Raw genomic sequence first — 22,064 nt, 5'->3', positions numbered from 1 at the left:
ACTGAACGTATTAGCCTCAGCCAGGAAGGATGACATCATCACTGATGACATCATCACTGACATCACATCATTAGGTAATCAGGGCAGTCACCCAATTTAAAGATCTGGCTCTGTCAGGTCACCTGCGCGGGTGCTCTTTACACCCCTGAAAGTTTCAGCCCGATCGCACGTAAAACGGCACAGCCATGGCCGGCCGAAATTCTGCTCACACGCACGCACAGACACTTCTCTAATTATAATAAGAATACCGCAACATGCCAAGAGTCAACATAATGAGCGATTGTTTTCACCTGTTCCAAACAACGAATGTTCAAAACTATTTTTGCTTCTTGGTCTCCCACAAATAAATGGTGGTGGCCAAAAAAACAAAACAAAAACAAAAAAGTAATTCATGTGAAGCAATAATTGGACAGCCCATGGTTTAGCATGGCTTCATCAAAGGCCTGATAGCAACAATGGCAAACAAAGAGAAGAGAGGGAGCCAGCTGAAGATGACATATACATGATAATAATATTATAATAATAATCAGATGTGTGACCAAGTCAATTTGTCAGTCTGGGTTAAGGTTAACCCAAATTAGAGCCTGACCGATACTGGATTTTTGGGGCCGATGGCGATAGCGATATTAGGGAGTTAAAAAACCCAACAGATATTGATATATCGGTCCATATTTCTATATTTCTATACACATTATATTACACTTTTTTGCAATGATCCTGTTATTTAAAAATGTAATCCAATACAATTACTAATCACCTGTTAAAAATTGTAATCAGTAACGCAATCCAAGTATCACAATATTAAAGTAATATAACTGATGTTCACTTTCCGTTACTTTTGGATTACTTTTGAACAGATTATGTGCATTTGACTACTGGAGTCCGGGGGCATGCTCCTCAGGAGGACACCAAAAACAACAACAAAACAAAAAACAGCTCTGTAATACTCATTTCCAGAGATGGCGAGTTGAGACTTGGTGACTTGGACTCGAGTCAACTTGAGTCCCTGTTTTGATGAATTGCGACTTGACTTGACTTGGAATTTAGAGACTCGTGACTTGACTTGAGACGTGATGACTTGAATGACTTGTGTTCATCACTTTAAATATTAAATATTAAATATTAACATGCTCAGCGTTGTCAAGTGTGTTGTTCCCAGTTAATGAGAATGAGACATCTCAAAGAACTTTAGTTGACTTTCTTTATTCCTTGAACAGCGTGTCCTTCAGCCCTGTGTCTGTGGCCACTTCCGTGTCTGACGCATGCGCAGTCGCCGCGCTCCGCGTCATGCATTTCAACATCTATATGACACATCAAGTATGTGTGTAAAGTTATCCTGTACGGTATGTGTGTAAAGTTATCCTGTACGATATGTGTGTAAAGTTATCCTGTACGGTATGTGTGTAAAGTTATCCTGTACGGTATGTGTGTAAAGTTATCCTGTACGGTATGTGTGTAAAGTTATCCTGTACGGTATGTGTGTAAAGTTATCCTGTACGGTATGTGTGTGTAAAGTTATCCTGTACGGTATGTGTGTAAAGTTATCCTGTACGGTATGTGTGTAAAGTTATCCTGTACGGTATGTGTGTAAAGTTATCCTGTACGGTATGTGTGTAAAGTTATCCTGTACGGTATGTGTGTAAAGTTATCCTGTACGGTATGTGTGTAAAGTTATCCTGTACGGTATGTGTGTAAAGTTATCCTGTACGGTATGTGTGTAAAGTTATCCTGTACGGTATGTGTGTAAAGTTATCCTGTACGGTATGTGTGTAAAGTTATCCTGTACGGTATGTGTGTAAAGTTATCCTGTACGGTATGTGTGTAAAGTTATCCTGTACGGTATGTGTGTGTAAAGTTATCCTGTACGGTATGTGTGTAAAGTTATCCTGTACGGTATGTGTGTGTAAAGTTATCCTGTACGGTATGTGTGTAAAGTTATCCTGTACGGTATGTGTGTGTAAAGTTATCCTGTACGGTATGTGTGTGTAAAGTTATCCTGTACGGTATGTGTGTAAAGTTATCCTGTACGGTATGTGTGTGTAAAGTTATCCTGTACGGTATGTGTGTGTAAAGTTATCCTGTACGGTATGTGTGTGTAAAGTTATCCTGTACGGTATGTGTGTAAAGTTATCCTGTACGGTATGTGTGTAAAGTTATCCTGTACGGTATGTGTGTAAAGTTATCCTGTACGGTATGTGTGTGTAAAGTTATCCTGTACGGTATGTGTGTGTAAAGTTATCCTGTACGGTATGTGTGTAAAGTTATCCTGTACGGTATGTGTGTGTAAAGTTATCCTGTACGGTATGTGTGTAAAGTTATCCTGTACGGTATGTGTGTGTAAAGTTATCCTGTACGGTATGTGTGTAAAGTTATCCTGTACGGTATGCGAGTGTAAAGTTATCCTGTACGGTATGTGTGTGTAAAGTTATCCTGTACGGTATGTGTGTAAAGTTATCCTGTACGGTATGTGTGTAAAGTTATCCTGTACGGTATGTGTGTAAAGTTATCCTGTACGGTATGCGAGTGTAAAGTTATCCTGTACGGTATGCGTGTGTAAAGTTATCCTGTACGGTATGTGTGTAAAGTTATCCTGTACGGTATGTGTGTAAAGTTATCCTGTACGGTATGTGTGTAAAGTTATCCTGTACGGTATGTGTGTGTAAAGTTATCCTGTACGGTATGTGTGTGTAAAGTTATCCTGTACGGTATGTGTGTAAAGTTATCCTGTACGGTATGTGTGTGTAAAGTTATCCTGTACGGTATGTGTGTAAAGTTATCCTGTACGGTTTGTGTGTGTAAAGTTATCCTGTACGGTATGTGTGTAAAGTTATCCTGTACGGTATGCGAGTGTAAAGTTATCCTGTACGGTATGTGTGTAAAGTTATCCTGTACGGTATGTGTGTGTAAAGTTATCCTGTACGGTATGCAAGTGTAAAGTTATCCTGTACGGTATGCGAGTGTAAAGTTATCCGGTACGGTATGTGTGTGTAAAGTTATCCTGTACGGTATGCGAGTGTAAAGTTATCCTGTACGGTATGTGTGTGTAAAGTTATCCTGTACGGTATGTGTGTGTAAAGTTATCCTGTACGGTATGTGTGTGTAAAGTTATCCTGTACGGTATGTGTGTGTAAAGTTATCCTGTACGGTATGCGAGTGTAAAGTTATCCTGTACGGTATGTGTGTGTAAAGTTATCCTGTACGGTATGTGTGTGTAAAGTTATCCTGTACGGTATGTGTGTGTAAAGTTATCCTGTACGGTATGTGTGTAAAGTTATCCGGTACGGTATGCGAGTGTAAAGTTATCCTGTACGGTATGTGTGTGTAAAGTTATCCTGTACGGTATGCAAGTGTAAAGTTATCCTGTACGGTATGCGAGTGTAAAGTTATCCGGTACGGTATGTGTGTGTAAAGTTATCCTGTACGGTATGCAAGTGTAAAGTTATCCTGTACGGTATGCGAGTGTAAAGTTATCCGGTACGGTATGCGAGCGGCCGAGCGCACGCTGGGAATGCCATTGTCATGATTGGATGACTCACTCATGCTCCTCATGGCACTGTCATGATTGGATGACTGGTTGTCAGTCACGCTCCTCTCACTGGACGGTTTTTGATTTTTCAAGGAGAAGGCACTTACGTTAGTAGTTAAGTATAAAGTTATTTGACTTTTGTTTGATTGCATGTATTTAACTGAATATCAATAATTACAATGCAAATTCAATTCATAGTCATACTTTTTGAACAGGTTAGATACATTGGCCAATAATATCACTATTAGACAGGTACTTGTTTCTTTATAAAGGAAGGTAAGACTGTATCTTGGGCGGATACAAAAAAAAGTGACTTGACTTGCCTTAACTAAGGACTCGACTTGACTTGACATAACCTGTGACTTGACTTGTCTTGCCCAAAACAAAATGACTTGGGACTTGCTTGAGACTTGGACCAAATGGATTGGGACTTACTTGAGACTTGGACCAAAGTGACTTGGTCCCATGTCTGCTCATTTCAGACTTTATGTGTTGGTTACAGCAGGCTTTCAGCTAATCTATCTAGTGTCGCCTGTTTCTCATGAATAATAATAAGATAATATTTCCATTTTGGGATTAACAGTAATTTGAAGAGAGACACACAAGAGAGATGAAGAGAGGAGCTCTGACCTCTTGACGCAGGCCTCCATCATGTCTCCGGCCATCAGCTTGAGTCTCTGCTCCAGATGTTTGCTGAACTCGGGCTCGGGCCAGTGAAGGTCCACAACGAACATCTGCAGAGCGTCCAGCTTCCAGAACAGGTCCTCCGAGGTCGCCGAGCCGTTACTGTGGGGTGTGTGTGTGTGTGAAGAACGTTATTCATTCAAATCACAAATATACAACAGCTACACACACTTAGTGTACACTTTTTTCTATTTTCATTTATGTATTCATTGTATTATTTACTCCATTTTATTGTATCTCTTCCCCCCCCTACTTTTAGGTCCTTTATCTCTTATCTCTCCTTATTTTGTTGTGATGTTGATGTTGTGTTCCTATTTTAAAGCTTTTATTAATGTAATTATATAAATAAATAAAAACATATTTTAAAGTTGTTAATAGCTTTTAAATAGCCTTCATTTGAACAGTTTCTGTTCAGGAGCCCAACAGAGCTGACACAGGCAAGTAAGAATTTTCATTGGTCTTGTCGGGGTAATGCTTACTTGCGCATGGCTTAACACTAAACAGAGAATCTAGGAATTCAAAGAGCTAGATGACAGAGCTTTATCTAATCAAAGAGCTAGATGACAGAACTTTATCTAGGATCTCAAAGAGCTAGATGACAGAGCTTTATCTAATCAAAGAGCTAGATGGCAGAGCTTTATCTAGGAACTCAAAGAGCTAGATGACAGAGCTTTATCTAGGAACTCAAAGAGCTAGATGGCAGAGCTTTATCTAATCAAAGAGCTAGATGACAGGGCTTTATCTAGGAACTCAAAGAGCTAGATGACAGAGCTTTATCTAGGAACTCAAAGAGCTAGATGGCAGAGCTTTATCTAGGAACTCAAAGAGCTAGATGGCAGAGCTTTATCTAATCAAAGAGCTAGATGACAGGGCTTTATCTAGGAACTCAAAGAGCTAGATGACAGAGCTTTATCTAGGAACTCAAAGAGCTAGATGACAGAGCTTTATCTAGGAACTCAAAGAGCTAGATGGCAGAGCTTTATCTAGGAACTCAAAGAGCTAGATGGCAGAGCTTTATCTAATCAAAGAGCTAGATGACAGGGCTTTATCTAGGAACTCAAAGAGCTAGATGACAGAGCTTTATCTAGGAACTCAAAAAGCTAGATGACAGAGCTTTATCTAGGATCTCAAAGAGCTAGATGACAGGGCTTTATCTAGGAACTCAAAGAGCTAGATGACAGAACTATCTAGGAACTCAAAGAGCTAGATGGCAGAGCTTTATCTAGGAACTCAAAGAGCTAGATGGCAGAGCTTTATCTAGGAACTCAAAGAGCTAGATGGCAGAGCTTTATCTAGGAACTCAAAGAGCTAGATGGCAGAGCTTTATCTAGGAACTCAAAGAGCTAGATGGCAGAGCTTTATCTAGGAACTCAAAGAGCTAGATGGCAGAGCTTTATCTAGGAACTCAAAGAGCTAGATGACAGAGCTTTATCTAGGAACTCAAAGAGCTAGATGGCAGAGCTTTATCTAGGAACTCAAAGAGCTAGATGGCAGAGCTTTATCTAGGAACTCAAAGAGCTAGATGGCAGAGCTTTATCTAGGAACTCAAAGAGCTAGATGGCAGAGCTTTATCTAGGAACTCAAAGAGCTAGATGGCAGAGCTTTATCTAGGAACTCAAAGAGCTAGATGACAGAGCTTTATCTAGGAACTCAAAGAGCTAGATGGCAGAGCTTTATCTAGGAACTCAAAGAGCTAGATGGCAGAGCTTTATCTAGGATCTCAAAGAGCTAGATGACAGAGCTTTATCTAGGAACTCAAAGAGCTAGATGGCAGAGCTTTATCTAATCAAAGAGCTAGATGACAGAACTTTATCTAGGATCTCAAAGAGCTAGATGACAGGGCTTTATCTAGGAACTCAAAAAGCTAGATGACAGAGCTTTATCTAGGATCTCAAAGAGCTAGATGACAGGGCTTTATCTAGGAACTCAAAGAGCTAGATGACAGAACTATCTAGGAACTCAAAGAGCTAGATGGCAGAGCTTTATCTAGGAACTCAAAGAGCTAGATGGCAGAGCTTTATCTAGGAACTCAAAGAGCTAGATGGCAGAGCTTTATCTAGGAACTCAAAGAGCTAGATGGCAGAGCTTTATCTAGGAACTCAAAGAGCTAGATGGCAGAGCTTTATCTAGGAACTCAAAGAGCTAGATGACAGAGCTTTATCTAGGAACTCAAAGAGCTAGATGGCAGAGCTTTATCTAGGAACTCAAAGAGCTAGATGGCAGAGCTTTATCTAGGAACTCAAAGAGCTAGATGGCAGAGCTTTATCTAGGAACTCAAAGAGCTAGATGGCAGAGCTTTATCTAGGAACTCAAAGAGCTAGATGGCAGAGCTTTATCTAGGAACTCAAAGAGCTAGATGACAGAGCTTTATCTAGGAACTCAAAGAGCTAGATGGCAGAGCTTTATCTAGGAACTCAAAGAGCTAGATGGCAGAGCTTTATCTAGGATCTCAAAGAGCTAGATGACAGAGCTTTATCTAGGAACTCAAAGAGCTAGATGGCAGAGCTTTATCTAGGAACTCAAAGAGCTAGATGACAGAGCTTTATCTAGGAACTCAAAGAGCTAGATGACAGAGCTTTATCTAGGAACTCAAAGAGCTAGATGACAGAGCTTTATCTAGGATCTCAAAGAGCTAGATGACAGAGCTTTATCTAGGAACTCAAAGAGCTAGATGACAGAGCTTTATCTAGGAACTCAAAGAGCTAGATGGCAGAGCTTTATCTAGGAACTCAAAGAGCTAGATGACAGAGCTTTATCTAATCAAAGAGCTAGATGACAGAGCTTTATCTAGGAACTCAAATAGCTAGATGACAGAACTTTATCTAATCAAAGAGCTAGATGACAGAGCTTTATCTAGGAACTCAAAGAGCTAGATGACAGAGCTTTATCTAGGATCTCAAAGAGCTAGATGCTTTGTGTAGCACTTTTTCAATTGTAAATCTTTTCCTGTATCTTTGTATGACTCTGTAAAGCTGTTTGAATTGCTGCAGTGTATAAAATGTATTTGTATGTATAAAATGTGCTATACAAATAAAGCTGCATTGCCTTGTGAAGCACTTTGTAACTCAGTTTTAACTGAGGGATTCCTATATAAACAGTAACGAGCCGTGAGCTCTGTGCAAACAGATCCATTGCAGACAGGGCAGTTCTGCTGCACACTGGAAGTATTAGACGGGAGTTTCTTCAATTCTCTTTTTTTATTCATTATTTTTCTAAAGGACAGTGAGAGGCTGAGGAGGCTCCACACAGACAGATGGAAGCCTCCCTCTCCTCCTCCCTGCACAGGTTACACAGCAACACATGGCAACGACACAACCGCGACATCCAAGTGTACAGCGAACAGCCGGGGGGTGGGGTGGGGTGGGGGGTGTCTCCGGGGGAGGGAGGGAGGGAGGGGGGGGGGGCGCTCACTCCCTCGCTTTTCTCACTTGGCCTTTAAAAGACTGTTACCTTAACAAGTGGCGCACAGGAATAAACGGGCTGGGCGCGGTGCGGCGAGCTGCTCGCCGAGCGGCCGGCCCCCTCATGGCTAATTAGCGGCGCTCTCCTCCCGCTCCCCGGGGAACGGGACGATCCCACTCCCCGTCTGTGCTCGCTAACGAAGTGCCAGGTTTTTCTCTTTTTTTTCTCTTCCATCTGATCAAGCGACGCTGAGCGAGAGAGGTAGAGAGCGGGGTGGGAGAGCGGAGCGAGCGAGGAGCCTTTTTAAGAAACACACCCTCGTCACACACACCCTCGTTCGATGTTCTCCTGAGACCGAGCCAACATGGCGCGCGCAGACACACACACACACACACACACACACACACACACACACACACACACACACACACACACACACACACACACACACACACACACACACACACACACACACACACACACAGTGATGCACTCAGACAGAGCGTGAACAGTCAGAGCGACCAGGTGAAAACTGAGTATTGATTTGAGCACATCACCATTCGTGGAGGCAGAGGGATATATATTTGAGACTGGAGATTGGGTTTTTATAATATTAACAAGATGTTTGTTTTGTAACGCAATAAAACAAAAGGATGAGATTATTTTATTTGTTTACCTCGTCTCCGACTTCGTCTGGGCCGTATTTGAATATATGAGATACCATGATGAGACTAGATATGGTCTTCGATGTTGCATAATGGTAATATGGTGATATTACCATGAACTTACCACGCTGTTCTAGCTGTTCTATTATTTGCCTTTAGTCATTATAATTAATTATCCTATAATTAATTATCCTATATCCTATATAATGATCCTATCCTATAATAAGAATGAGGAGTGTCTGTGTGTTTGAGTGTGTGACGTTCTGCAGGGAGGCTTCATACACAAAATAAAAAGTATGTAATCATTGTGTAGAGGCTATTTAAATGAAGCCACAGGCAATTCTATGTTGCGATGTCACGGGTGGGGAACCCAAACAACGGGCACATTTTGACTAACAAATAGAAATGGGACTTAGACGGACAATGTTGTGTTCAAGATAAAAAAATGTCAAATACCATTGTAGAAAACGGTCTGTAATGGCCCACCATCAGGCCTGTTCTTGGGGCAATTGATGCCCACGAACCAACGCGCCAACGACGTAATGATGATGACACCACCGTGACATCATCAATGATGATGTCAGAGTTCACCTGTGAGGTCATCAGCGATGTCAGACGGTCTAGGACTTTATGAGGTCACCGATGATGTCATACCTCCGCGGACGTTGTGACATCACCAAAGATGTCATACACCAAATGTGGGGGGGTATATAACAAGGTGTTCTGTTATGCTATTGTATTCTGCTTCTGCCTGATATTCCAAATGTATTTGGCTAGAATAACCAGAAGGATGGACTCCCCCAGCAACTCTAGTCCTCCTCGATGTACCTCTGATGAGAAAGCCATAATGGACCAGACGCCCCCTCCACACTACCAAGACAAGCCCCAGGACAACCCAGCATACCCCCCAGCTTATCTGCAGTGCTACAGTTCCCTACCGCAGTATCCAGGACAACATGGGGTCCCCCCTGTCACTGTCCAACCCACCATGTACGTGACTTTACTCCCACTGGAGGAGCCAGTCAACGACTACCTTGGCTACTCCATCTTCACCATGCTGTGCTGCTGTCTGCCACTTGGAATAGTTGCCCTGGTCTTCTCCCTCAATGTGCAATCAGCCAAGAAGAAGGGGGACCAGCTGTCGGCGAAGGACAGCAGCCGGACAGCCAGGGTCCTGAACCACGTAGCCCTGGGCATCGGCCTCACCATCATCCTCTTCTACATCATCTACTATGGTGTTGGCCTTCACCGCCAAATCGCCGAGGAGGAAGCTGATGAGCACAACCGGCTGAACGAGCAAACCAGAGCGGCACAATGGGCCCAAGCTGAGGCTATACTGGCCCAAGTACAGGCCCATGAGGAAGCCCATGAGGAAGGCCAGCAGATCCTGGAGGAGGCCCTCCAAGCTAGAGAGCGGACCCGCCGCCTGGATAGACTACTACATCGGGAAACCCATGGGGAAACAGTCATGCCCTCCTTAAGGTCCGCAAAGTGACCCAACATGGGGACCAGAGGCTGGACAGCTCAGAGTGGACCGTGCTCCTACACTCAGCAGCACAGCAGCTGGGCCTCACAGGGCAGCCAGAGGATATGCCCCTGCGGACGGTGAGGCAGGAGCTCCAGATGCTCCACGGGGCGGCCGTCTCCTTCACCGTATCGCCAGCAGGTTTCCCAGAGCAGACCTATCACATCGAGAGGGCCTTTACGGAATCGAACCTTGGTCTGGGCGAGCAAACCTACCCCATTACCGCCCTGCAGCAGAAATTCCGCCACCTGAGGAATCTGCCCCTCCATCAGTTCGAGAGGGTCCATCCCGCCCTGCTCATAGGCTCAAGATCACCCCGAATTGCTGAAGAACCTGGAGCTCCCGCGTACCGCCCCCCCTGGTGCTCCAATGGCAGTCTGAACCTGTCTCGGATGGGCGCTGCAAGGCCCAATCCATGGACTTAAACACCCTCGCCCAGAACAACCCTGCCTCTTCACTAGCTATGTGGCCCCATCGGCAGATCTCTACCAACAGGTCGTGAGGCTATGGCAGATGGACGTGCTCCCTTGGCGGAGCGAGAAGGCCAGCATGAGATCCCGACAGGATCAGGAGGCCATCCATCACCTGCTTGGAGACCAGAACTCAGCGGGTGATGTCATACCTCCCCGGACGTTGTGACATCACCAACGATGTCATACACCAAATGTGGGGGGGGTATATATTCTGTTCTGTTATGGTATTGTATTCTTGGTCCTATTTTTCCCTTTCTGTATACGATGTATACTGCTTCTGCTGATACTCAATAAAGATCGCTTGAAAGACATCTCTGTGGTTCTAATCGATCACTGCCCGTGAGCCCTTACCTAAGATCCAGCACACTTCACCCAAGGCAAGCACATAAACGTCCTTACAACCATCATCAAATACAATCAAGGAACAGAACTATCCATTTTAGAAAACATATTTTGGTTCAGAAATCTCCATATTTCACATTTTCGTGGATTCCACAAACGTGCAATACCGACATTTTATTCTGGGGCCTGGTCTACACAGTGCAGCAGATTCACCACAAAGCACAGTCACAGAACGTGTCCACCACGAGACAATCGGAAAGCACAAACACGTTTGGCATGCCCACTGCTGGTTCAACCCAGGAGAATGCAGCATCAACTTTAACTTGATCCAAGCGCTGTCAGAGAATAGCACAGATAACTTTTATTCAATAAAACACTTAATAATATAATAATAATAATAATAATATAATGAAATACTACAAAACACCGGCAGAACTTCAAACGTAGCTCATGCAGGCGACCTGAGAGTGAGAAGGTTCTGACTCAAGCATGCAGAAAATGCACAAACTCTACCAACAGTTCGGACACACGCATCTTTCTGGAGAATTTACATTACATGTCGTCATTCCTACTGTCTATGATGTCATGGATCACTGATGATGTCGCAGACGGTGATGATGTCATGATTCATAAGTGTCTCGGTCATGCCTTTCGAATGGCCTCGCTGGTGATGTCATAGCACAGGTGATGTCATATTCGGGATCTATAAAGGTTCGTTTCTGCAGGTCCTCGGTAGTTGTTCATAAACGAAACGAATCTCGCGACAACACTCTGCAACCGTTCCCAACTTCGAACCTTGCAGACCCAGCTATCACGTTCAACAGCGTTCCTACTCATCGAGACTTCAGTTTACCAAGTGTGTCTTGGCCATCAACTATCCGCGAATAGATCCGCATTTCCCACAGCCATGCCTGACACATTTTATAACTATGAAATAACACAAATGGAATTATGCAGTGTTAAATCTAAACTATTTTACATTCTCTGCCTTGATGGAAAGGCAAAGGCTTTGAAAAGAAATTCATACATAGGATCAACTTCACTATTTATATTTGACCAAGAAACTCTGCTGTAAACTGAAACTGCTATATAGTGGCACGTCATCTGAAACTACGCCGGCCAGAAGCACTACAGTATTCACAGATGTCTCTCCACAGCTGAAGCACTACAGTATTCACAGATGTCTCTCCACAGCAGAAGCACTACAGTATTCACAGATGTCTCTCCACAGCAGAAGCACTACAGTATTCACAGATGTCTCTCCACAGCAGAAGCACTACAGTATTCACAGATGTCTCTCCACAGCTGAAGCACTACAGTATTCACAGATGTCCCTCCACAGCTGAAGCACTACAGTATTCACAGATGTCTCTCCACAGCAGAAGCACTACAGTATTCACAGATGTCTCTCCACAGCAGAAGCACTACAGTATTCACAGATGTCCCTCCACAGCTGAAGCACTACAGTATTCACAGATGTCTCTCCACAGCTGAAGCACTACAGTATTCACAGATGTCTCTCCACAGCTGAAGCACTACAGTATTCACAGATGTCTCTCCACAGCTGAAGCACTACAGTATTCACAGATGTCTCCACAGCTGAAGCACTACAGTATTCACAGATGTCCCTCCACAGCTGAAGCACTACAGTATTCACAGATGTCTCTCCACAGCTGAAGCACTACAGTATTCACAGATGTCTCTCCACAGCTGAAGCACTACAGTATTCACAGATGTCTCTCCACAGCTGAAGCACTACAGTATTCACAGATGTCTCCACAGCTGAAGCACTACAGTATTCACAGATGTCTCTCCACAGCTGAAGCACTACAGTATTCACAGATGTCTCTCCACAGCTGAAGCACTACAGTATTCACAGATGTCTCTCCACAGCTGAAGCACTACAGTATTCACAGATGTCTCTCCACAGCTGAAGCACTACAGTATTCACAGATGTCTCTCCACAGCTGAAGCACTACAGTATTCACAGATGTCCCTCCACAGCTGAAGCACTACAGTATTCACAGATGTCTCCACAGCTGAAGCACTACAGTATTCACAGATGTCTCTCCACAGCTGAAGCACAACAGTATTCACAGATGTCCCTCCACAGCTGAAGCACTACAGTATTCACAGATGTCCCTCCACAGCAGAAGCACTACAGTATTCACAGATGTCTCTCCACAGCTGAAGCACTACAGTATTCACAGATGTCTCTCCACAGCAGAAGCACTACAGTATTCACAGATGTCTCTCCACAGCAGAAGCACTACAGTATTCACAGATGTCTCTCCACAGCTGAAGCACTACAGTATTCACAGATGTCTCTCCACAGCTTAGCCCAAAGCCAGAGCCGCAGGACCTTATTGAGATCTCAACCACAGGGCAATGGATTTCAAAACGGGTGGCACCATTGAAATCAGCGTGACAGCTAAGCTACGGAGGAATACTGTTTCCGGCGTAACTTGCGTTGCTTTTCCAGGCATATCACCTTGGTGTATGACGTGCGACTATACAGCAGGCGCTCATAGAACGTTGAGAACGTTTGAAATAGAACAGCAACCGTTAAACAGGTCAACACTGAGCGGAGGGGGGGGGCTTTAAGCAGAAGCCTTTAGATCAAAATTGATTGAAGAGAATGAAACAGAGCAGTCCGTCTGTGGACTGTGTGGACTGGTAGTGTGTGTTGCTCTGGAGAGCAGTCAGTCTGTGGACTGGTAGTGTGTGTTGCTCTGGAGAGCAGTCAGTCTGTGGACTGGTAGTGTGTGTTGCTCTGGAGAGCAGTCAGTCTGTGGACTGTGTGGACTGGTAGTGTGTGTTGCTCTGGAGAGCAGTCAGTCTGTGGACTGTGTGGACTGGTAGTGTGTGTTGCTCTGGAGAGCAGTCAGTCTGTGGACTGGTAGTGTGTGTTGCTCTGGAGAGCAGTCAGTCTGTGGACTGTGTGCACTGGTAGTGTGTGTTGCTCTGGAGAGCAGTCAGTCTGTGGACTGTGGACTGGTAGTGTGTGTTGCTCTGGTGCCCGGCCCGCCCGGGCGGGCGTACGTACGTGCCATCGCACAGCGGCCCCATCCAGGCGGGCGGGGAGAAGCTGGGCATCTGAGGCAGTGTGAGCGGGAGGCTGGGGACTTTGGGCAGAGGCACGCTCGCTAGGCTGCTGGTTATGGACCTGCCACGGCGGGCGGAGGAGGCAGCATCCATCCATCAGCAGCCACAAAGAGAAACGGTTAGAGAAATAACAGACAGAGAAACAGAGAAACAACAGAGAAATTGTTAGAAAAATAACAGACAGAGAAACAGGGACATAACAGAGAAATTGTTAGAGAAACAACAGACAGAGAAACAGCTATAGAAATAACAGAGAAACGGTGAGAGAAATAACAGACAGATGAAACAGCTAGAGAAATAACAGACAGAGAAACAGAGAAACAACAGACAGAGAAACAGAGAAATAACAGACAGAGAAACAGTTAGAGAAATAACAGACAGAGAAACAGCTAGAGAAATAGACAGAGAAACAGTTAGAGAAATAACAGACCGAGAAACAGAGAAATAACAGACATACCGTTAGATAAATAACAGAGAAACTGAGAAATAACAGACCGAAAAAAAGTTAGAGAAATAACAGAGAAACAGAGAAATAACAGACAGAGAAACAGTTAAGAGAAATAACAGACAGAGAAAAAGTTAGAGAAATGGTTAGAGAAATAACAGACAGAGAAACAGAAATAAAAGAGAAACAGAAATAACAGAGAAACAGAAATAGAAACAGACAAATAGAGAAATAACAAAGAAACCGCTAAAGAAATAACAGACTGAGAAACAGCTAGAGAAATAACAGACAGAGAAACAGCTAGAGAAATAACAGACATACTAACATGCCCTGTCTGCCTGTTACTGTGATGTCTGTCTGCCTATACAGTATGCTGCCTATTAGTGATGCGCGGGTCAGGGTTTTTTAAGGCCCGCACCAACCCAACCCGTCATTAGAACCAGCCCGCCCCGCCCGGCCCGTTAAAATATCTGACAATCCTGAACCCAACCCACCCAGCAGCCCACAACGGCCAATTTAATGTAATATGTCTCCGGACTCAGGAGGAGCACAGCAGAGCTTCCAAGGTGTGCAAAGTAACTCTGTCTCTCTCTCTTTCACACACAGACACTCACATGCGTTGTGCGGCTGCTTTAATGTGTTGATTTATTTCTGCTTCGTCGGCTACAAACTCAGCTATTATCGGTCTTTCTTTAATTAATCCAAGGTCTTCAAATGGAGGTAGCAGGTAGAGGTAGGCTACAGAAACACTTCTTATTCTTCCCCATTTCTTTTAATTATCTCATGCGCTCTCAATTGTTGCGTGCAACGTGACCAACTACTGCACCTGCAGGTGCAGACGGCTTGCAGATATGGCTTCAGACTCGCTGTCTGATTTCTTTTAATTACCTCATGCCATCTCAATTGGTCACGTAGCCTACTCACGTTGCAGTAAAGTTGACAAATGGATCACAGTCGAGTCCACCACAGAAAATGTGCGGTGGCATTCCTTTTATGGACACTTCAAATAATAATTACAGCGAATAATCCTTCCAAAATGTTTGTTTTGAGAGAACATAGGCTACCTCGTTGAAGCGTTTCTTTACTCCATGTAGGCTATAGTGCAGCAGGTGCAGACGGCTTCAGAGTCTGATTGTGTGTAGGCCTACGTGTGTGTAAGAGAGAGTTCACGTGTGTAGGCCTACGTGTGTGTAAGAGAGAGTTCACGTGTGTAGGCCTACGTGTGTGTAAGAGAGAGTTCACGTGTGTAGGCCTACGTGTGTGTAAGAGAGAGTTCACGTGTGTAGGCCTACGTGTGTGTAAGAGAGAGTTCACGTGTGTAGGCCTACGTGTGTGTAAGAGAGAGTTCACGTCTTAATAAAGGGTTACTCTGCGTGTTTCACTGCTCTAAATTATTTAATAATGTTGCTTATTTTCACAATATTTTCATAATTTGCCAACCCAGACCGCCTGCAAAGCGGGCCAGCCCGCGAGACCCGGCGGGTTCTGGGTGACCCGCACATTACTACTGTCTATATACTGCTGTGTGCTGTTTATGTGCTAACTGTCTACTACAACTGTGTGCTGTCCTGTACATAACTGCATGATTTTATTGTATAGTGCTGTGTGCTGTTTCTTTTTGCTGTTTATAAGTGTCTGCTTCTGTGCTAATTGTCTGTTAACTACATGTACTGTATGTTACTGCCTCTGTGACTGTTTGTGATGTCCATTTTAAATCGTCCTGTCTTTCTTTTCTTCCTCCCGCATCCCCTTCCCCTTAGCAGGTCTTTTGCCTCCTACCAGGCTGTCACACTGCTTAAGAATTTGTTCTTACAGACTTGCCTGGTTAAATAAAGGTTGATGATGATGATGAGAAACAGCTAGAGAAATAACAGACAGAGAAACAGCTAGAGACATAACAGACAGAAACAGTTAGATAAATAACAGTCAGAGAAACAGCTAGAGACATAACAGACATAAACAGTTAGATAAATAACAGTCAGAGAAACAGCTAGAGACATAGCAGACATAAACAGTTAGATAAATAACAGTCAGAGAAACAGCTAGAGACATAACAGAAAGAAACAGTTAGAGAAATAACAGTCAGAGAAACAGCTAGAGACATAACAGACAGAAACAGTTAGATAAATAACAGTCAGAGAAACAGCTAGAGACATAACATAAAGAAACAGTTAGAGAAATAACAGTCAGAGAAACAGCTAGAGAAATAACAGACAGAAACAGTTAGATAAATAACAGTCAGAGAAACAGCTAGAGAAATAACAGTCAGAGAAACAGATAAATAAAGAAACAGCTAGAGAGAAATAACAGACAGAGAAACAGCTAGAGAAATAACAGGCAGAAACAGAGAAATAACAGACATAAACAGTTAGAGAAATAACAGACAGGAACAGTTAGAGAAATAACAGACATAAACAGAGAAATAACAGACAGGAACAGTTAGAGAAATAACAGACAGAGAAACAGCTAGAGAAATAACACAGAGGGAAGGGGAGGACAACAGAGACACAGTGCTGTCTGCAGTAAGGGACAGATGATATGAACCAATAAGAAGCAGAAAAGTCAGTGCTCTATTGTCCTTTGTGTCCCCATTCAGCCTGCTTGTTACAGAGTAGCTGTGTGCTGTTTGTTCCACTGCCTCAGCTTGTTACAGAGTAGCTGTGTGCTGTTTGTTCCACTGCCTCAGCTTGTTACAGAGTAGCTTTGTGCTGTTTGTTCCACTGTCTCAGCTTGTTACAGAGTAGCTTTGTGCTGTTTGTTCCACTGCCTCAGCTTGTTACAGAGTAGCTTTGTGCTGTTTGTTCCACTGCCTCAGCTTGTTACAGAGTAGCTTTGTGCTGTTTGTTCCACTGTCTCAGCTTGTTACAGAGTAGCTTTGTGCTGTTTGTTCCACTGCCTCAGCTTGTTACAGAGTAGCTTTGTGCTGTTTGTTCCACTGCCTCAGCTTGTTACAGAGTAGCTTTGTGCTGTTTGTTCCACTGTCTCAGCTTGTTACAGAGTAGCTTTGTGCTGTTTGTTCCACTGTCTCAGCTTGTTACAGAGTAGCTGTGTGCTGTTTGTTCCACTGCCTCAGCTTGTTACAGAGTAGCTGTGTGCTGTTTGTTCCACTGCCTCAGCTTGTTACAGAGTAGCTTTGTGCTGTTTGTTCCACTGCCTCAGCTTGTTACAGAGTAGCTTTGTGCTGTTTGTTCCACTGCCTCAGCTTGTTACAGAGTAGCTTTGTGCTGTTTGTTCCACTGTCTCAGCTTGTTACAGAGTAGCTTTGTGCTGTTTGTTCCACTGTCTCAGCTTGTTACAGAGTAGCTTTGTGCTGTTTGTTCCACTGCCTCAGCTTGTTACAGAGTAGCTTTGTGCTGTTTGTTTCACTGCCTCAGCTTGTTACAGAGTAGCTTTGTGCTGTTTGTTCCACTGCCTCAGCTTGTTACAGAGTAGCTTTGTGCTGTTTGTTCCACTGCCTCAGCTTGTTACAGAGTAGCTTTGTGCTGTTTGTTCCACTGCCTCAGCTTGTTACAGAGTAGCTTTGTGCTGTTTGTTCCACTGCCTCAGCTTGTTACAGAGTAGCTTTGTGCTGTTTGTTCCACTGTCTCAGCTTGTTACAGAGTAGCTTTGTGCTGTTTGTTCCACTGCCTCAGCTTGTTACAGAGTAGCTTTGTGCTGTTTGTTCCACTGCCTCAGCTTGTTACAGAGTAGCTTTGTGCTGTTTGTTCCACTGCCTCAGCTTGTTACATAGTAGCTTTGTGCTGTTTGTTCCACTGCCTCAGCTTGTTACAGAGTAGCTTTGTGCTGTTTGTTCCACTGTCTCAGCTTGTTACAGAGTAGCTTTGTGCTGTTTGTTCCACTGCCTCAGCTTGTTACAGAGTAGCTTTGTGCTGTTTGTTCCACTGCCTCAGCTTGTTACAGAGTAGCTTTGTGCTGTTTGTTCCACTGCCTCAGCTTGTTACAGAGTAGCTTTGTGCTGTTTGTTCCACTGTCTCAGCTTGTTACAGAGTAGCTTTGTGCTGTTTGTTCCACTGCCTCAGCTCTGACTGTTTATATCACATCCGTCCCTCATGGTAAAGAGAAGGTCAAGAGAACAATAAGCAGGGTTCCATCACACCTTCTTAAACATCAAATTCAAGGACTTTCTAGGTCAAATCCCCTCAAATTCCAGGAGCCAACATGGCATCATAGATTGGGACACGGATGAAGATTAACTCATTGAGTGCCAATGACGACTATAGTCGTCAATTCGAATAGTAACGTTGAGTGCCAATGACGACTAAAGTCGTCAATTGCGTTTTTTGGCAGTGGGACGTGGATCAAAGCCTCCTGCATCTCCGGTAAAAATATTGTAGCTATTGAAGGTGTATAACCTATTTTACGGACCCATTAGGTGGCGACAGTGCTCTCCAGATTAGAGAAAGTTGAAGAAAAACAGCAGAAAAAGCCCCGTGATGAAAGAGAAACCGATGCATGAGCCAGAGCGGCACAGATTGCTCTGGCTGGAGTTAACGTTAGCTGCGAACAGCAGCCAATCGGCTCCCACAAATGAGCCCCTCTGTCTCTGCTGCATAGTTTCTCCACACGATTAGCCGCCAGAAAATAAAACCAAAGCCACACCATTCTCATGAGAATGGTTTGGCTTTTCAGTGTCGCGCTGGGAGCCGGCGCACAAGGCTGAGCGTTCCGAAAATAGACTGGGTGCAGTGCACTTTGAAACGCGCAGCAGAAAGCCTATAATCGGACGCAGCTTCATCCCAGCTCACAACCGAAACCCCAGAAACGCAGACGAACTCAGCGAGCCCCATCCAGACTCCCCCGACGAGCGGCCGCCATCCGAACGTGGATCCGCAGGCAGCAGAGCCTGCCATAGCAGGCAGCAGAGACTCGCCTGACACACGCAGCAGCCAGCAGAGCGAGCAGAGCCACCAGAGACACTCCCACGGAGGAGGATTTTGGAGTTGAGGGGGGTGGGGGTGCTGTTTCATTGAAGGAAATTACTGTTCAGATGTTTCAGGTCAGAAAATATTAGCTTCAGAGTCAGTGATTTGCTTGAAATGCTTCATTTCACAAAAGGCTGTTTATCTCAGCTTCTAGATGGAAACGTCTGTTTTTGCTGAAATCAACCTATCTTCTCCGGCTGATAACTAAAGAACGGAAAATGATATCAATAAACTTTTTTTTGCTGATGATAGAAGAGAGTCTCATCGTTCTTTGGGCGTGTTCAGTGTTTACATAGTAATATCACACAATATTCTGTGGGCCTCGAGAAATCACTGAAAACGCTCTGAAACTCTGGCACTGGGAGCGTCCGTTCTCCAAAAGTGGCTGGCACTCAATGAGTTAATTACAGTTCCAACACTGATCATTTTTATAATGAGAACTAGCAGCTTTGCAGAAGCTCACAGACAACTACTGAAAAGAGAGAGAAAGGTTTGAATGTGTCAACACTTCTCAACTGTGCTGTGTTATGTTAATACTGTGCTGTGTTAATACTTAAAAAAGTAGAAAAATAACTGACATTTCTCTTCTTGCACAAAATGTATGAGTTTAAGCACTTTCAATGGCCCATGTGATGTCTATTTTCAAAAACCTTCAAGGCGTTGATTCCCCTCCTCAAATGTACCAACTTTAAATGATTCCCTGGACCCCTTGGAACCCTGAATAAGTGTTCACTGCTAATACACTGAGGGCACATGAGCGCGCACAGAGACACACAGACGCACGCACGCACACACACACACACACACACACACACACACACAGACAGACAGACACACACACACACAGAGAGACAGACACACACACACACACACACACACACACACACACACACACACACACACACACACACACAGGTTAGAGGTTTACTTTAATGCAATAAATGTAGACTGAACAAATGAAGTTAATTGGTCTTTTTCATTCCTCTGATGACTTTCACAGGTAAGATAAGAAGTTGACCTGTACCTTGACACTTCATATTTACATTTTTATATACAGCTTTGCTTTTCAGACTGTAAGTTTGAGCGGCGCTAGCGTGACATTGGTTATTAAAGTGGATTGTTGCTAAGTTAACTATCTTACGTTCGCTAACAAGTCAGTGAAAGTTCTCATTACTCTTGCAGTCTGGACTGGCAGTCAACACAGGGCAAGCCAATTTTCCTCACACAATGCAACCCAAAACACTTGTTAGCTTACCCTCTTACGTGTAGGCTTTCCCAACAGTTCAACTGTATAATCGATGTTCAACAGATTAGAAGCAATAAGCTGTTAAATAAGCTGTGAAAACAAACATCGACAGACAAAGCGAAACAGTTGAATTGTTGAATGTCAACTAATAAGCTGTTGAAATGTTATTATTATTATTATTATAAACTATTCAAAGTGTTACCAAATGACACACTGAAGACCACCACCGACCTTCATGTTTATGCACAATGACAATAAATACTGCAGTTATTATATTATCCGTGCAGGTTCTCTGCTCTATAGAACCATCACTCATTCTATGGTCTCTCCTGATTCTAAATATAGCTCAATCGCTTGGTTTGACCAAGTAAAACTATTTTTATACGCATTTTACAAAACGTCTATGGAAAAATGAATGGGAATGAAATCTGTTAGCTCGTATGCCGAACCCGGAAGAGGGTGTGACTTTGACACAGACAGATGACATCATCAGAGAGGGCTCACCTGACGGAGGTCCAGGTCTCCGTCTGGAAGCCGTGGTGGATGGACTGGGCAATGGAGGACTCCATCAGGTCAATGTAGCGCACCACCAGCGGAACAAACAGCTCCTGCAGGTGCTTGTGGAATGTCCCGTTACACAGGTGAGCTGTATCAAAGCAGACCAGGGTTACACAAGTGAGCTGGGGGGGTGGGGCCAAAGTAGACCAGGGTTACACAGGTGAGCTAGGGGGCAGGGCCAAAGCAGACCAGGGTTACACAAGTGAGCTTGGGGGCGGGGCCAAAGCAGACCAGGGTTACACAGGTGAGCTAGGGGGCGGGGCCAAAGCAGACCAGGGTTACACAGGTGAGCTGTAGGGGGGGGGGGGGGGGGCGAAGCAGACCAGGGTTACACAGGTGAGCTAGGGGGCAGGGCCAAAGCAGACCAGGGTTACACAAGTGAGCTTGGGGGCGGGGCCAAAGCAGACCAGGGTTACACAGGTGAGCTAGGGGGCGGGGCCAAAGCAGACCAGGGTTACACAGGTGAGCTAGGGGGTGGGGCCGAAGCAGACCAGGGTTACACAAGTGAGCTGGGGGGGTGGGGCCGAAGCAGACCAGGGTTACACAGGTGAGTTAGGGGGTGGGGCCGAAGTAGACCAGGGTTACACAGGTGAGCTGGGGGGGTGGGGCCAAAGTAGACCAGGGTTACACAGGTGAGCTGGGGGGGTGGGGCCAAAGTAGACCAGGGTTACACAAGTGAGCTGGGGGGGTGGGGCCAAAGCAGACCAGGGTTACACAGGTGAGCTGTAGGGGCGGGGCCAAAGCAGACCAGGGTTACACATGTGAGCTGGGGGCAGGGCCAAAACAGATCAGGTGATGAAACCACTCTAAAGGTTCAACAGAAACTTTTCCACTAACATGGCTGACATTCTGCAGGCGATAGACAGTTTCTGTAATTTGACAGCAATGTTAAGAAGACATCTCCTCTGGGACTCTGACTTAAGCCCAATTTATGCTTTGTCTGCCGACACTTTTGAAACGGTCGCCGACAGAAATGAGGACTTGAGTCGACACTTTCAAGTGTCGGCGAGCAGCAGTGTCTGCTACCTGGTGAAATTTTTAGTGTCGCTGACTGCGTCACAGTCTGACTGGCTATATAGCCTGATTGGCTATATAGACGGCACGCGCTTGACTTCCTTGTTTTGGTTTTCGCTCGATTGAAATGAATGAACGTGTCCCCGCTATTTTTATC

The 22,064-nt window shown here is 44.6% G+C and overlaps 1 protein-coding gene across 1 annotated transcript in view; it reads right to left on the bottom strand.

The window, feature by feature from the left end:
* Positions 1-22,064, bottom strand: part of LOC310800600 (calcium-dependent secretion activator 2-like) — a 184,976-nt gene that overhangs the window by 43,744 nt on the left and 119,168 nt on the right. The window contains exons 17-18 of the mRNA XM_083663223.1: positions 20,840-20,981; positions 4,157-4,312 (exon numbers count right to left, since the gene is read on the bottom strand). Of these exons, the coding sequence (XP_083519349.1) occupies positions 4,157-4,312; positions 20,840-20,981 (298 nt within the window). The remainder of the gene's footprint in view (positions 1-4,156; positions 4,313-20,839; positions 20,982-22,064) is intronic.

The sequence above is a fragment of the Poromitra crassiceps genome, assembly GCF_964638095.1.
Source record: "Poromitra crassiceps genome assembly, chromosome: 30".
In the NCBI taxonomy this organism is placed as follows: Eukaryota; Metazoa; Chordata; class Actinopteri; order Beryciformes; family Melamphaidae; genus Poromitra; species Poromitra crassiceps.
This window is presented reverse-complemented; position numbering and strand designations above follow the sequence as displayed.